This window comes from Leucoraja erinacea, chromosome 13 (genome assembly GCF_028641065.1).
Source record: "Leucoraja erinacea ecotype New England chromosome 13, Leri_hhj_1, whole genome shotgun sequence".
NCBI classification, from domain to species: domain Eukaryota; kingdom Metazoa; phylum Chordata; class Chondrichthyes; order Rajiformes; family Rajidae; genus Leucoraja; species Leucoraja erinaceus.
Window position 1 is genome coordinate 35482801 of NC_073389.1, and position 16542 is coordinate 35499342.

The 16542-nt window shown below is 43.6% G+C and overlaps 1 protein-coding gene across 5 annotated transcripts in view; it reads right to left on the bottom strand.

Moving 5' to 3' along the window:
* The window catches only part of LOC129702860 (rho GTPase-activating protein 6-like), a 427624-nt gene that overhangs the window by 50497 nt on the left and 360585 nt on the right, over positions 1–16542 (bottom strand). For all 5 annotated transcript variants that reach the window (XM_055644897.1, XM_055644899.1, XM_055644901.1 and 2 more), the window contains one exon: positions 11099–11170. In XM_055644897.1, the coding sequence (XP_055500872.1) occupies positions 11099–11170 (72 nt within the window). The remainder of the gene's footprint in view (positions 1–11098; positions 11171–16542) is intronic.

The following is a 16542-nucleotide window of genomic DNA, read 5'->3' on the forward strand; positions in this document are numbered from 1 at the left end:
ACTCTTGCATAGGGCTGCTTGGGCTCGTTCTGTGGTCAAATGATGCCACCATTTTATTTTGTCTATAACCAAGATTGGGTTGGATAGGATGGCATGCAAAACAAAGTTTTTTCACTGTTCTCAGTTCACGCAACATTAAAAACCGAAAGTTAAATCAAATTGAGAGCTCATGATGTTACGCAAAGTAGTTTCGCTCTGTACCCCATCAGAATCAAAATAGCAAAGCCACACCAGAGCAGCATGCTTTTATTTAGGGAGGAATCGCAAGACACTTGCATATAAAAAAAGTTATTGCAAATTGCAAAATGTAGTTCTGGAAGCAACTCTTCCAGGAACTTTGCCAGAGGAAGTTGGTGAGCCACAATAACAGTAATAATATTTAAAAGTCATTTGGACAGAACATGGATAGGAAAGGTTGAGAGGAATATAGGCCAAACATGGGCAAATTGGACAAGTTTAGATGGGATATATTGGTTGGCATGGCCATGTTTGGCTGATGGACCTGTTTCCGTGCCGTATGCTTCTATGGCTAACTTTAACCACAATAATGAAGGCTACCTGAAATCTCTTGTTGACCTTATACATGTTGTTTTAAAATAGATTACACAAATAGGCTACATCACAAAAGTTTAAAACAGGACTCTGGGGGACCTGGTAGATAAATGGTAGATACAGTCTATCAGCAGCTAGAACAAGAATGGTCCATGGTACAAGAACAAAAAAGGCTTGAAGTTTAGACGATCCAATCTCTGAAATGTTGAGATAAACAACTTGCTGAGATTCCATACAATTGTACATAGTGAATCTTATAGCTGCTTCATTCTATTTAGCATGCTGTGTTAAATGGGGTCATTAGAAGGTCGAGTCTGAAGAAGGGTCTCAACCCAAAACGTCACCCATTCCTTCACTCCAGAGATAGGCTGTGGGCCGAGGAGCTTTTTTGTGCAGTTTAGATAGATAGAGAGATAGATCCTTTATTGTCATTCAGACCTTTCGGTCTGAACAAAATTATGTTGCTGCAGTCGTACACAGAATCAATAATAACAAAACATACAATAAACACAAATTAAACATCCACCACAGTGAGTTCACCAAGCACATCCTCGCTGTGATGGAGGCAAAGTCTTAGTCTCCATCTCTTCCCTCCTTCAAGTTTCAAAGTATTCAAAGGTATTCAAAGGTTTTTATTAGTCACATTCACATACACCGAGGTGTAATGAAGTGAAATGCTTTTTGCCATTTTGCAGCACACAAAAAAAAGAATACAGACATAACACCAATGAGAGTCTTAAACACAAAGAACATCCCCCCACAATGGCTCCCACCATGAGGGAAGGCACAAAGTCCAGTCCCCAACCCCAGTTCACCCATAGTTGGGCCTATTGAGGCCTCCACAGTTGCTTCTACGGAGGCCCGATGTTCCTGGCCGTTCTCGCTGGGTGGTGGTGCTCCGGCGTCGGGAGAGTCCTCACAGCGGCCTGGGAACCCTGGAATGGCCGCCTCCGTACTGGAGGCCGCGGCTTTCAAAGCCGACAAGGCCGCGCCGAATGGAGCTCCACAACTGGCGATCTCGTTGCGAGATCCCAGGCTCCCGGTGTAAAGTTCAGCACCGCCGCCCGCAGCTGGCCGCTCCACAGTCCCGCAGCTCCGCGATGTTGTTCCCGGCGGCCTCAGCTCACTGGAGCTCCAGCGCGGTGACCCAGGCAAGGCATCGCTCGCTCCACGATAGCGCTCCAGCGCTGTGCCGCCGCCGAAGCCAAGGTTCTGGGCGGTCCGCGACAGGAAACGCCACTCCAGGCCCGCTGGTAGGCCGCGAGGACGGGTCGAAGCTGCAGCCCGGAGAAAAGCTGCCTCTCCGACCAAGTAGATAGATAGATAGATAGAATTTTATTTGCCACACAACCAGGGTCGGTGGTAATTGGGTTGCCAGCAGCGGTACAGTAATAAAGAACACACAACCACAATAAACATTTTACACAAACATCCCCCACAGCATTCATCACTGTGGTGGAAGGCACAGAGCTTGGTCAGACCTCCTCCATTTTCCCCCGTGGTCGGGACCTCCACCTCCGCAGCCGTTGCTGCGGGCGTCCAGATGGTAAGGGACAAAGTCAAAGTCAAGGTAAGTCCAGGATCGGCTCTTCCCCACCGGAGACCGCGGCTTCAGGCTGGTGTAGGCCGCAGGCCGGCGGTCGAAGATTTAAGGTTCCCGCCGCGCCGCAGCAAGAAGCACCGCAGACCGCAGGGCCGATGGTCGAAGCTCCCCTCCAGGGGTGATGGTAAGTCCATGCCGGCCCCGCGGTAGAAGTTGGCCGCGGGCCAGCAGTGATGGCTTCTTCTTCCCCCGGGTCCCCCACGAGGGATCCCGGGCTGTAGACGCCGCACCAGCTGGAGTTCTGCAGACCGCGGCTTCAGGCTGCCGGCAGCCCCGGGCCAGCGAAACGGAGCGCTCCCCTCCAGCGAGGGCTCAGCCGCTCCGCTCCGCGCCGAGAGTCCACGCTGCGCCCGCCGCTGAAGCCCCGGGCGCGTCTCCGGGAAAGGCCGCGCCGATCCTTGCTGTTAGGCCACGGGGGAGGCGACCTGGAAAGAGTCGCCTCTCCGTGGAGACGACCAACGCGGTTTCCCCCTTACACCCCCACACCACCCCCCACACAAAACACACCGAGAAACATTAAAAAACATACTTTAAAACATACTAAAAAAATAAAAAAAGTTGAAAAAAACTAACGCGCTGCTGACAGGCTGCTGCCACTGCAGCGCCCCCTTCTTCTATGGGACCCTGAAAGGCAGTTTCCCCCCCCCCCCACACAAAAGAGTCCAGACCTCCAAACAAAACACTTTAACTAACTAAAAATAAAAAGGTGAAAAGACAGACAACTGCTGGCAGGGCAGCTGCGCACAGGACAGCTCCCCTGTTTCGTGACCCAACTCATGGAACTACATGAAATTTTCACATATTGTGTAAAAATATTATATAAATCACTCCTGAAACTCGTTAAGAACAAAACTTGCATTTTTTTTATTAAATTAGAGAAAAACAGAAAGTTTTCTGGTATTTTTAGTCCAATCAAAGCACGTTTGACATTCAGTCAGACGCCAGTTGGCCAATCATGCGCTTTGTTTCAGGCTAGCTAGGCAGGGAGCACACAACATTAAATGGCTGGGAGGACTTCACTGATGCCTGTTTTATTCGAGATTTCGATGAAGGGTTTTTTTTTGATCTGTGGAATACATGTCATGGAAACTTGCAGCAGGGTAATTGAATTTAGTGAAAAAAGCATTAAGAAGTCTGAAGAATGTGCAGCTAAGTGGATAGAAGTGGAGCAAACCCTTGAAAGCAAAGTCCCTGCTGAGGTGCTGCAGTCAAACTTTGTGAATCAACTAGAACTGAAAGGTAAGATCTAAAGTCAGCATTTATGAAAATTAATCTGTATGGACTTTAATTAATTTAATTGCACCCTTTTATAACGTGAAAAATTGAGATTTGGAGGCTGTACATTCACTCACTCATTCATTCATAATCTAGAGGTGGTTGACAGGACCAATGAGTGAATAAAATGGGATTAATGTAGGATGTTATTCTAAATGGGTTGATGATGGTGGAGATAGACTTGGTGGGCTGATGAGCTTGTTTCCATGCTGTACATCTCTCTCTCTAAACTGAGTTCATCCCATGTCTCCACATATCTCAAATTCTCTGTGACAACCCCCCCCCCCTTTCCCCATTCTCCCTATTCAGTTCTAGTAATATACTTAAAAACCCTTTTAAAATGTCTTGCCCACGACACCCCCTTCCAGTTTTCCATTATCTACTGTGCAGAATGCAGATGATGTCCAGCCACAGAGGTCCTTGAAAATGATATTTAGAGAAGAGGGATTTCAGCTATAAAGTTAGAGCTGAAATTGTTCTCTTTGGCCCAAATAATTTTAAGAGAAGATGCAATTGAAGGGCATATGAACATGTTTGGTTTCGCCAAGGTAGAGAGTCAAATCTGTTCCTATTGATCAATGGCTCAAGAACCAGCTGTTGCAGTTTTGACATTTTGAGCAAAAAGACCAAGTGGGGTATGAATTAAACATTTTATTAGCACTCATTAGCTGTGATTTGAAATTCACTGCCAGTAAGAATATGGGAACAGAATCAGTCTTCGAAACGCAATCAGATAAGCACTTGAAAGATCATTATTTTTCAAAGATATGGGAATAGAGCCAGGGAAATGGGGCAAATGTGATTACTCTCTTTGGAGCTGGCATGGATACAATGGGCTGAATGGCTTCCTCTGTGCTGTAATAGTTCTACCATACTCAATAGATTTATACAAATTATTAGCAAAGAGAAAGTAAAGGGATATAGTTTTGCATTGACCCATACAGCACCAGGCATGGTGGTAGCCAATGATGATGGACAGGAGTTCCATTCTGAATCATTAATTTAGAAATAATTTTAAGAGCAACCATTAAGAGTAATACAACGCTCCCTAAAAATCTCTTAGAAGATATGGAGAAATTTACTGTTCGGTGTTAGGTATAACAACAATATAACAGACCAGACAATTTATAGTCACACTCCAACTGCAGTTCTTACGTTTCACAAAGCCAGTGTGGTCTACACCAAATCAGATAGACCTTGTTTATTTTATATTTGAAATTGTGAGACATGCAAGCCCTCCACCCTCAAACATATATAACAATTGCCACAATGTTTCAATGGCTGTAAATTATTTGGATTGATATGAATAGGAAAGGTGTTACCAAATTCACATCTTCAGTTTATATGTCTCCGGCACATCTGGCAAAGGCTCGACAAAACTGAAACATTTTTTTTAATGAACCAAAACTAGTATTTTCAATATTTTCCAGTGATTGCTTAATAAAATCTTATTGCAGAATCCTCAATGGTGCATCAGATTGTCTGGTTCAAAGCAGGAAAAGGAATGTATCCTCTTATTCCAGATGAGCGGCATACCACTACAAAAAAATTAAAATCTAGATTTGAAAGAAAAGATGTTCATCAGAGGACCTCCTCAAATTTCACTTTTGACTATTACTGCTGAGCTGATAAGTATTGCAAAGTAACCACAGGCTTAATTTCAAATATCAACTATTCACAGCTAATAAAAACACTGTTCTATAGCATAAACACACTCATGCTAATCAAATTTCAAAGCGCTTGTGAACTAGAACTCCCCAAACGTCACCAAACATGCTGGAATTTAATTTGTGCTTCAGAAAGCTTTTACATCTTTTAAAGTGGTATCGGTCCCAAAGCCATGTACTTTGGTTGTTAGGTAAAGCTCTGTTGTTAACAACCTAACGCAATAACATTAACTGCCTTGCATCCATTTTCATTGCCTCATGCCTTTTGGACAAGGTTATCGGGACTGGCACTAAATGAAAGAGTTTCTCTGTGGGATAAACTCCATTTGTAATAAATCTTCTTTCCGGCACTTTTCTACAATTATAACTTGAATTTTTTTTAAACTGGAAGATTGTTGTGTTTGGATTTCAGTTTACAAACCCACTTAAATGTTGACACTTATGCAGGCGTAAGGCACTGCCACAATACCTAATGAACCTGTGAAAGATTACACACTTCTTAACATGCTTTGTAACATTATTATTACAGAAGATGCAGAACATTTCAGATCAATGAGCCTCCATCGTACCTGGAAAATTAAGAGATCAATTGTATAGAGAAAGGGAGAAGAGAACAGCGGGAATATATGTGGTAGGATGTGGACCAGATTATTCTGGACCAGAAAATGTTAGTCTGTTAATCATAGCCTGTTAGTCATAGTGGAGAATACATAGAGGAAGATTAAAGAGAACATTAGAGGGAGAATAAATACTGCTGGAAATGGGATATACAAGAACTCTACAGTTGCTGGAAATCTGAAATAAAAGATAATGTTGGAAATACTTTGCAGTTTAAGCAGCATCTGGGGAAAGCCGAAAACTAAGCTAATATTGCAGGTGATATTGGTATATTATTGTCATGTGTACCGAGATACAGTGAAAAACGTTGTTTTGTGTTATCCAGGCAAATCGTACCATACAATTGAATACAATCAACCCATTCCTTCTCTCCAGAGATGCTGCCTGTCCCGTTTAGTTACTCCAGCATATTGTGTCGACCTTCGATTTAAACCAGCATCTGCAGTATTTTCCAACATAATCAAACCATACTCGTGCAACAGGTGGTGCAAAAAGAAAAAGGAAACGGAATGCAGGATAAAATGTAATTAAAGATAAAGTACAAGAGCCGCAATGTAACGAGATTTGGGTTATCGGGTCTACATTCTCAGCTTATGAGAGGCCTGTTGAAAAGTCTTGTAACAGTGGGGGAGAGAGCGGTTCTTGAATCTGGTGGCATATGCTTTTCAGGTTTTGTATGTTCCACTGGATGGGAGAGGATAGTAAAGGGAATGACCAGGGTGTGACTGGCCCATAATTATGTTGGCTGCTTTCCTGAAGCAGCATGATGTGTAGATGGAGTCATGGGGGGGTGGGAAGGGTAGTTGGGATGGGGGAAATTGGTTTGCATGATGGTCTGGGTTTGCAGTCTTGGTTAAGGGCAATTGGCAAACCAAGTGGTGATGCATCCCAATAGGATGCCATCAATAGTGCACCTGCAGAAATTCATAAGAGTCATTAAAACCATGCCAATTTATATTTGTCTTCTGAAGAAGTTGGACTATTGCGCTTTCTTAGCTGTAGTGTCAAGACGGTTGGACCAGGATAAATTATTAAGTATTATTTACAGCTCGGAACTTGAAACTCTGGTTGCCCCTAAGTCAGAACAGTCCAGTTTTGACACAACTTGGAAAGATTGGTTATCCAGAATTGTTGAAATCAGTGTGGAGTCCTGAGGACTGCAATATGACTAGATGATTGGCGAGGCAATGTTACTTAGGTTTAATTTCTCTTTAAATCTTATAACCATATAACCATATAACAATTACAGCACGGAAACAGGCCATCTCGACCCTTCTAGTCCGTGCCGAACACATAATCTCCCCTAGTCCCATATAACTGCGCTCAGACCATAACCCTCCATTCCCTTCCCATCCATATAACTATCCAATTTATTTTTAAATGATAAAAACGAACCTGCCTCCACCACCTTCACTGGAAGCTCATTCCACACAGCTACCACTCTCTGAATAAAGAAGTTCCCCCTCATGTTACCCCTAAACTTCAGTCCCTTAATTCTCATGTCATGTCCCCTTGTTTGAATCTTCCCTACTCTCAGTGGGAAAAGCTTTTCCACGTCAACTCTGTCTATCCCTCTCATCATTTTAAAAACCTCTATCAAGTCCCCCCTTAACCTTCTGCGCTCCAAAGAATAAAGCCCTAACTTGTTCAACCTTTCTCTGTAACTTAGTTGCTGAAACCCAGGCAACATTCTAGTAAATCTCCTCTGTACTCTCTCTATTTTGTTGACATCCTTCCTATAATTAGGCGACCAACATTGTACACCATACTCCAGAATTGGCCTCACCAATGCCTTGTACAATTTTAACATTACATCCCAACTTCTATACTCAATGCTCTGATTTATAAAGGCCAGCACACCAAAAGCTTTCTTTACCACCCTATCTACATGAGATTCCACTTTCAGGGAACTGTGCACAGTTATTCCCAGATCCCTCTGTTCACCTACATTCTTCAATTCCCTACCATTTACCATGTACGTCCTATTTTGATTTGTCCTGCCAAGATGTAGCACCTCACACTTATCAGCATTAAACTCCATCTGCCATCTTTCAGCCCACTCTTCCAACTGGCATAAATCTCTCTGTAGACTTTGAAACTCTACTTCATTACCCGCAACCCCACCTATCTTAGTATCATCTGCATACTTACTAATCCAATTTACCACACCATCATCCAGATCATTGATGTACATGACAAACAACAGTGGACCCAACACAGATCCCTGTGGCACCCCACTCATCACTGGCCTCCAACCTGACAAACAACCATCCACCATTACTCTCTGGCATCTCCCATTCAGCCACTGTTGAATCCATCTTGCTACTCCACCATTAATACCCAACCATTGAACCTTCTTAACCAACCTTCCATGAGGAACCTTGTCAAAGGCCTTACTGAAGTCCATATACACCACATCCACTGCTTTACCCTCATCAATTTCCCGAGTAACATCTTCAAAAAATTCAAGAAGATTAGTTAAACATGACCTTCCAGGCACAAATCCATGTTGACTGTTCCTAATCAGACCCTGTTTATCCAGATGCTTATATATATTATCTCTAAGTATTCTTTCCATTAATTTGCCCACCACTGACGTCAAACTAACAGGTCTATAATTGCTAGGTTTACTCTTAGACCCCTTTTTAAACAATGGAACAACATGCGCAGTACGCCAATCCTCTGGCACTATTCCCGTTTCTAATGACATTTGAAATATTTCTGCCATAGCCCCTGCTATTTCTACACTAACTTCCCTCAATGTCCTAGGGAATATCCTGTCCGGACCTGGAGACTTATCCACTTTTATATTTCTCAAAAGTGTCAGTACTTCCTCTTCTTTGATCCTCATAGTTTCCATAGCTACTCTACTTGTTTCCCTTACCTCACATAATTCAATATCCTTCTCCTTGGTGAATACTGAAGAAAAGAAACTGTTCAATATCTCCCCCATCTCTTTTGGCTCTGCAGATAGTTGTCCACTCTGACTCTCTAATGGACCAATTTTATCCCTCGTTATCCTTTTGCTATTAATATAGCGGTAGAAACCCTTCGGATTTACTTTTACCTTACTTGCCAAAGCAACCTCATATCTTCTTTTAGCTTTTCTAATTTCTTTCTTAAGATTCTTTTTACATTTTTTATACTCCTCAAGCACCTCATTTACTCCATGCTGCCTATAATTATTGCAGATCTCCCTCTTTTTCCGAACCAAGTGTCCAATTTCCCTTGAAAACCATGGCTCTTTACAATTTTTACGATTTCCTTTCAACCGAACAGGGACATAAAGATTCTGTACTCTTAAAATTTCACCTTTAAATGTACTCCATTTCTCTTCCACATCTTTCCCATAAAACAAACTGTCCCAATTTACTCCTTTTAAATCCTTTCGCATCTCCTCAAAGTTAGCCTTTCTCCAATCAAAAATCTCAACCCTAGGTCCAGTTTTGTCCCTCTCCATAATTATATTGAAACTAATGGTATTGTGATCACTGGACCTGAACTGTTCCCCAACGCATACCTCTGCCACCTGACCCATCTCATTTCCTAACAGGAGGTCCATTACCGCCCCTTCTCTAGTAGGTACTTCTATGTACCTGGACCTGCTGCACCAACATCACGGAGCTGCGGTTTGCAGAGCTCCCAACGCGGGCGGCGCTGACTAATCAACGCGGGGTCCTGTGACTCTGCCCGGCTCGACCTGCGGACTCAGGAGCTGCAGACTCCGGCAGCGGGAGGCGGCTGATCAGGAGGTCCGGGCCGCTGAGGAGGAGGCTGCTCACCGTCGGGGTTCGGCGTCGGCGTTCCACCAGCCCGGCGTGAGGGCCTGAACATCGGGCCACCCGGGGCGGCGACTGCGAGTGCTTGGAAGGCCCCGTCCACGGATGAACACGGAGGGGAGGCTGGCTGGACTATGGTGCCATCCTCACCTGGGTGCCATTTATGTTATGTTGTGTCGTGGACTTCTGTATTTGTGCTTTTTTTAAAAATTTTAATTCAATTTCAATTTTATTTTTAATATGTTTTATTATTTATTTATTATTTATTTTTATAATTTCTTTGTGATTTTTTTAATGATACTGCCTGTAAGGAAAATTAATTTCGTTGTCTCAAATTGAGACAATGACAATAAATTTGAATACAATACAATACAATACAATGTATTGTTGCAAAAAACTATCCTGCACACATTTTACAAACTCCAACCCATCCAGCCCATTTACAGAATGTGTTTCCCAGTCTATGTGTGGAAAATTGAAATCTCCCACAATCACTACCTTGTGCTTACTACTAATATCTGCAATCTCCTTACATATTTGCTCTTCCAATTCTCGCTCCCCATTTGGCGGTCTATAATACACCCCTATAAGTGTTGGTACCCCTTTCCCATTTCTCAGTTCCACCCAAATAGCCTCCCTAGACGAGCCCTCTAATCTATCCTGCCAAAGCACTACTGTAATATCTTCCCTGATAAGCAATGCAACACCTCCACCTCTTGCCCCTCCAATTCTATCACACCTGAAGCAACGAAATCCTGGAATCTTCCCATTACAACCAACACAAAAAATGAATTATTGCTTTTGTAACAGATAGTGTTATATAAAGTTTTTAAAGAACATCAAACCTATTCATTCCACAACCCTATCTTCTATTCCCATCTACAGTGTATTAAATTAGAGACCATGAGGGTGAGTGGGGCTAAACTCAGACAAATGTTGATTAGGTACTAGAGCCAATAATGCTAAATTCTATTAACAAACATCTTTGCCTTGTATGGATTAATGGGAAATTAATGGTGAAAAGGCAACTCCAGAGTTCTCAAGTAGAAACCACTCTACTTAAAAAGTAATCAATTGTTCATATCACAAACTTGAAGAGTGCTCATTGAGTATGGAATCAGATTATCTAGTAATGAATGCCAAATCTCAATAGTCTAATGTTATGGAACCTTCTGTGTAAGTTGTCACATTAATTGGCTGGCAAGCTGTTTCACTCTCCTGACATCAAACAGTTCCAGCCATAGACATGTCAACCCTTACGGATGATGAAGGGACTGTTCCTTCAATAATTTTCTCATTCAATAATGACCAAATTCCGCTCCTGACACATTAGGGCAAATTTTACAGAGATCAATTAATCTTCAAACCCCCATGTCGTGAAGATATAGGAGGAAACCAGGGCACTCGGAGGAAATCCACACGGTCACAGGGACACAGGGACTCCATGCAGTAAGAACCCGAGATCAAGATTGAACCCGGGTCTTTGGCACTGAGAGACTGTGGCTCTACCAGCTTAAGTACTGAACATTTAAGTATTCAAGTTTTGAACTAAAGTTTCCAGAAACGATTCATCGTTATAATTTTTAAATGCACTGGATTTTCACCTTTGTCCTTGTTCTTTTCTTTGCCCAGCGAGTCCAACTTCCGCCTCAGGGATTTTTTCCGTTTTTGTCCATCTGCAAATAAAATAACAAAGTAGGTAAATCTATTTACTGAAGTAGAATATGAGCTAAAAACTTACAACCAAACCTCAGCAAGCATTTGCTCGAAATGTGCAAAGCACACCTAAATGTGTTTTCCTGTGCCCCTCCTGGAAGTGCACTCCCCATCCCCTTCCACCTATATCCCTTCCTCTGGCTTCAGATTTCACATCTCGCTCTCCTTATCTCACAACCTTTTGTCTTTTCCTTTGTCTAACCATCTACCAATCAAATCCCCCTCGCCTGTATCCACCTTTCACTTGCCTGGCATTGTCTTGCCCCACTTCTCCTCCAGCTTTCACCCCCCCATTACAATCAGTCTGCAGAAGGATTCTGACCCAAAACGTCAGCATGTTCATGTCCTCCAGAGGTGCTGCCATCCCGCTGAGTTTCTCCAGCACTTTGTGTCCTTTGTTGTAAACTAGGGTCTGCAGTTCCTTGCATCTACATTTAAGTTTGTACTGTGCAATGTTCAAATTTCCTCACTGGAATTATCGTCATAATCACTCTCATCCTTCTACTTGAACAATCCATTCATTCATTCATTCATTCATTCACTACAAAATCCATGGGCATTAGTGAAATTGTATTATAATATTAATTTTGCATCACATCCAGGATGATGAATCCATCAAAGTTCACTTCAGATGACACACAACACGTGATGGACATTAGCACCATTCTTTCATTGTTGCTAAGTCAAAAGCTCCAATCTCCCAAAGTAAAATTGATGTCAAAATCACTGGGACTGTTAAATACACAATATAATGTTGTCCCTCAAGAATAAATAAAAGTAGTGTCTCAGTGATTCACCCTTCAGAATTAGTGAACTACCTTATGACCCTTCATCGTATAAACATGGAACCAGTACATTCGTGCAAAAGCCTCTGCTGTGGGAGTGATGGATAAGGCCAAAAACATATTCTCTGAACTTCAAAATACCTACATCCTAGAGGTAGAGAAACCAATACTCCTGGGCAAATTTAACATGAGAGTGGGATAAGTTGCAAACCTCTAACAAATAGGAGAGGTAATCTCCAGTGGACACTTTCTCCTGACAAAATGCTTGGAGCATAATTTGTTGCATCACAAGAGTAAGTTCTCACAGCAACATCCTCAGTCCAAGCACTGGCATCTGCAAGATCACTCAAATCATGCTGAAAATAACAGCTCGGACTTCCTGGTTGACAACTCAAAAGCTGCGAGTTAATCAACTTACCACGCAAAAGGAATTTTCAGTCTAGCAGTGCTTGGAAATGCTGCTCAACTGGTGTAGTTACATATTCTGCTCTCAGGATGGTGCTGCAGAGCCTTCTCCTCTATATCAACATACCGGCCATCTTTCTTTCTACTCAAGAGACTTGATGCCAGGATTTCAGGAGTTTAAGTAAATCTGACTTTATTATTCAGATGTGTAACCCATTTAACTTCTCCCTCTTCAACAAACAAGCCCCTCATCATTACCGCCATTTATCTCCAGCTTAAACTCAGCATTATCTGTTTATCCTTAAAATTAGTCCAGTTACACTCTACTTCAGTCAGTTTATTGTGTGGAATCCACAACACTTCTGGCTTCACAAGAACCCGATTATCCCAGCATTTCTTTGCAACTCATGAAGGCAAGGTGCTACTAGAAGACTCTTCAACCCAACCATGAAGACAGAATAAACCGTGGATGGACGAATCTTGAGCAAAACGCGATGTGCTGGGGAAACACACATCAGGCACCATTTTCTCCTTGTTTTCTCTATCAAAAACCTTATAGTTTGAGGACCAAACTTAAATCACTATGAAACCATCTCGGGTCTTTGCAGATTTTTACAGAAGTTGCTTCCGTCCTGTCAAAGCACTCCACGTTATTGAATGCCTTGTTCATCCAAATGCTCAAATAAATTACATCTGTACATTCTCTCAGGTCTTGATGTCTTGTTGATCCAAGTTATCTCTAAGCCATCAATTTGTCAGCAGATGTGGTTCTCCCCAGATCCCCCCTCCTCCCACCCCTCCCCGCTGTTGTGGATGGAGCATTTACCCATGTCTCCCTGGGATCCAGCAGTTCAGTTCTGATAAACCTGGACCTTACCTTTACCCCCCAGAAACCTCTGGACTCAACACGCCATTCTCTGACGTTTCCACCACTTCAACGTGAAACAGTCACAATTTCCATCCCCACACCTTTCCAATTGCGCCCCTTCCCTTCTTAAACTTTCTGTCCACAAAAGGACACAAAGTGCTGGAGTAACTTCGCAGGTCAGGCAGCATCCCTGGAGAGCTTAGATAGGTGGTGTTTCAGGTTATGATCCTTCTGTCTTTGGCCTTCTCCATTGCCAGTGAGTACATGCAAACTGGAAGAATACCACCTCGTATTCCGCTGCGGTAGCTTACAAACCAATAGTACAAATATCGAACTCTTCAATTTTAAGTGATACCTCCCACGCTCCACTCTTTCCCTTCTCCACCACCCCCACCATGCCCCAGTGCAAACTCATCTCTTCCGCCATCTACCACCACACCAGAAAAACTGAAAGAGACACATTCATGATAATTGGCAAAAATGAACCGATAGTTGGAAACCGCTGCATAAAATAGGAAGAAAGGAGATGAGATCCTGCAGATGTTGGAGGGCATTGCAAAAGACAAACTGCTGGACGAACGCAGCAAGTCAGGTAGGATCAGTGGAATGAACATGGACAGACACCATTTTGGGTTAGGGCCCTTCTTCCGGCTAGAAGAAACTTTTTTGCAGCAACGTGTTTGTTTGGCAGCAATCATCCTAAAGGATGGTAGAAACAGGTTCAATGGTAATTTCCAAAGTAAGTAGATATATTTGCAGCATAATGGGAAAAGGGAAAGAGAGCAGGACGAACTGGATAACTCTTCCAAACAACCAGTGATGAGCAAACTGGTCTCTGCACTGTTTATTTATTTGATTCTTCAATCAGAGCGTCAGAAGCCTAAACTGTGCATGGTGTTCATAATCATTTGAAGCCCCTGGGAAATAAACATGTCACTTCTCACCACACAAAAGCTTCCCATTTCCTGACACGCGGCTGATTTATCTACCAATAATATTTGCTGGACTGAATAAATAAAGGGAGAGAAAGTTTCCAGAAACACAGACATTGACAACCTTTTTTGTCATTGATATTGATTTCCTTTATCCAACTCTTGCATAATAACAAATAAAATACCCTCTCATTTTATCCAACACCTCTCAATTACTTTCACTAAAATAACCAACAGTGCATCTCATGTGGTCCTGAATGATCCTCAATGAGGAGCCGACTATGTTATGGTGGAACTGGAGTCCACCCTGGCTTAAAATAGTTGATTTCCTTATACTCAAAGGGATAGGAATGCAATCTGTTATTTTAAAAAGTGATGCAAGGATAGAGGTTTGAAGTATATTTTAAAGAGTAATAGGCCTTTTTCACGGGGCGACTTGACGCAAGATGTAGCCAGAGTGAAGTGGTCGTGGTCTAGCACGATATCACACGATATAACGGGGGGGTAGACAAAGAGTTCCCACGGTACTCGGCATTTCTGTTATTTGTGCGAGTGACTTGTCCGTCTCCCGAGCTTTCCCGTTAAATCTTGAATGAACATTGTAACTGTCAAGTGTAATTAAATCATCACGTGGCACAAATGATGTCACTTTTTTTTTCACACACTATAAATATCCTCCCTTGGTTGAATTGGTATATACACACACAAAGCAGAGGTTTTTACTGTGTATGTGGGAGACACAGATGGAGTGAGCACAGTTACTGAGGCAGAGTCTCTCAGCCTGTGTGAGAGGGAGGGAGGGAGAGAGAGAGAGGCACACACAAGGTGGATGTGAAATCTCACCTGCCTGTTTCAGTGACAGACACCCGCCGCCAGCAAATGACGCCACCCCCATCTGTCTCCCCCTCCTCTCCCTCGACTCCCCCACCTTTCCCTCCCAACTCCAGCCCCGTCCCGACCCCCTGGGAAACTGATGGGAGCAACAATTAACTGCTGCCTGCCCGCTGAGTTAAAGAGTTCCCACAGTAAGACGGTGTTAGTTGCGCCCAAGTTTAAATTTCCAACGTGTGTTTCAGAGTAAATAAAAAACTGTCTGAATCAGCAAGTTAGACACAAAATGCTGGAGTAACTCAGCGGGCCAAGCAGCATCTCTGGAGAAAAGGAATAGATTCCATTTTTGGTCGGGACCCTTCTTCGGGATGATTGTAGGGGGGAACTGGAAGCAAGAAAAGACCGGGACAAATCAGGGCCAACAGATGACCTCAGCAGGGTATTTTGAAGAAGGGTCCCGACCCGAAATGTCGCCTAACCCTTTCCTCCAGAAATGCTGCCTGACCCACTGAATCACTCCAGCACTTTATGTCTATAGGCCAATTGTTGGCTAGGGATAGTGTAATCCCAAGAGGGCACCAGCGTTGCAAACCTTGGACTGGTTAACCGACAATTACTGCATGGGGGAGGGGGGGGGGGGGGGGGGGGGGGGGGGGGGGGGGGGGGGGGGAGGTGGGGCAGGGAGAGAGAGAGAGAGAGTGTAAGTTACCTAAAATTAAATAATTCAATGTTCATAGTGAACACGGACACAAAATGTTGGTGTAACTCAGCAGGTAAGTCAGATCTGGGAAGAAAAACATAAAAAGCTGGAGTAAGTCAGCGTGTCAGGCAGCATCTCTGGAGAAAAAGTATAGGTGGCGATTCGAATCGGAACCCTTCTTCAGACATCCTAATCGGAATTGAGTTTGAAGATGTGTCTCGTCCCGAAACATCACCTATTTCTCTCCAGAGATGCTGCTTGACTCGCTGAGTTACTCCAGCTTTTTGTGTCCGTCTTCGTTTTAAACCAGCATGTGCAGTTCACTCCTTTACACGGGTCTCTGGAGAACATTGATTGGTAGCGTTCCGGACCCTGCATCGGAAAGGCATCGATCGCTGGTTGGCGAGGACTCCGAGCTGTATCTCTCAAAGAAGTACATGTGAAAAATTTCTCACGGACCATAAAAATGCGGGACCTTTCAGTAAAGTCCCTTTTAAAGATTACTAGACCAATGGCAGACCCGTTGGGTCTACTCCCCCAACGCAGCCGTTCCCTACCCGTAGCCGTCCCCTACCCGGAGCCCCCACGGGAGACGTGGGCCTCGACCCCAACGTGCAATTGCGGGGGGGGGGGGGGGGTGCGGCATCACACGCACCAAGCACCCCCACACACAGTTTTAAAAGGAGAACCCTCCTACGCAGCCGTTCCCTACCTCTAGCCCCCACTGGAGACGTGGTCCTCGAACAGAAGCCGTCCTTGAAAGCCAAATTAAATGGCGTCTGCGGATGCAAATCTTTATTTTTTAAATTCA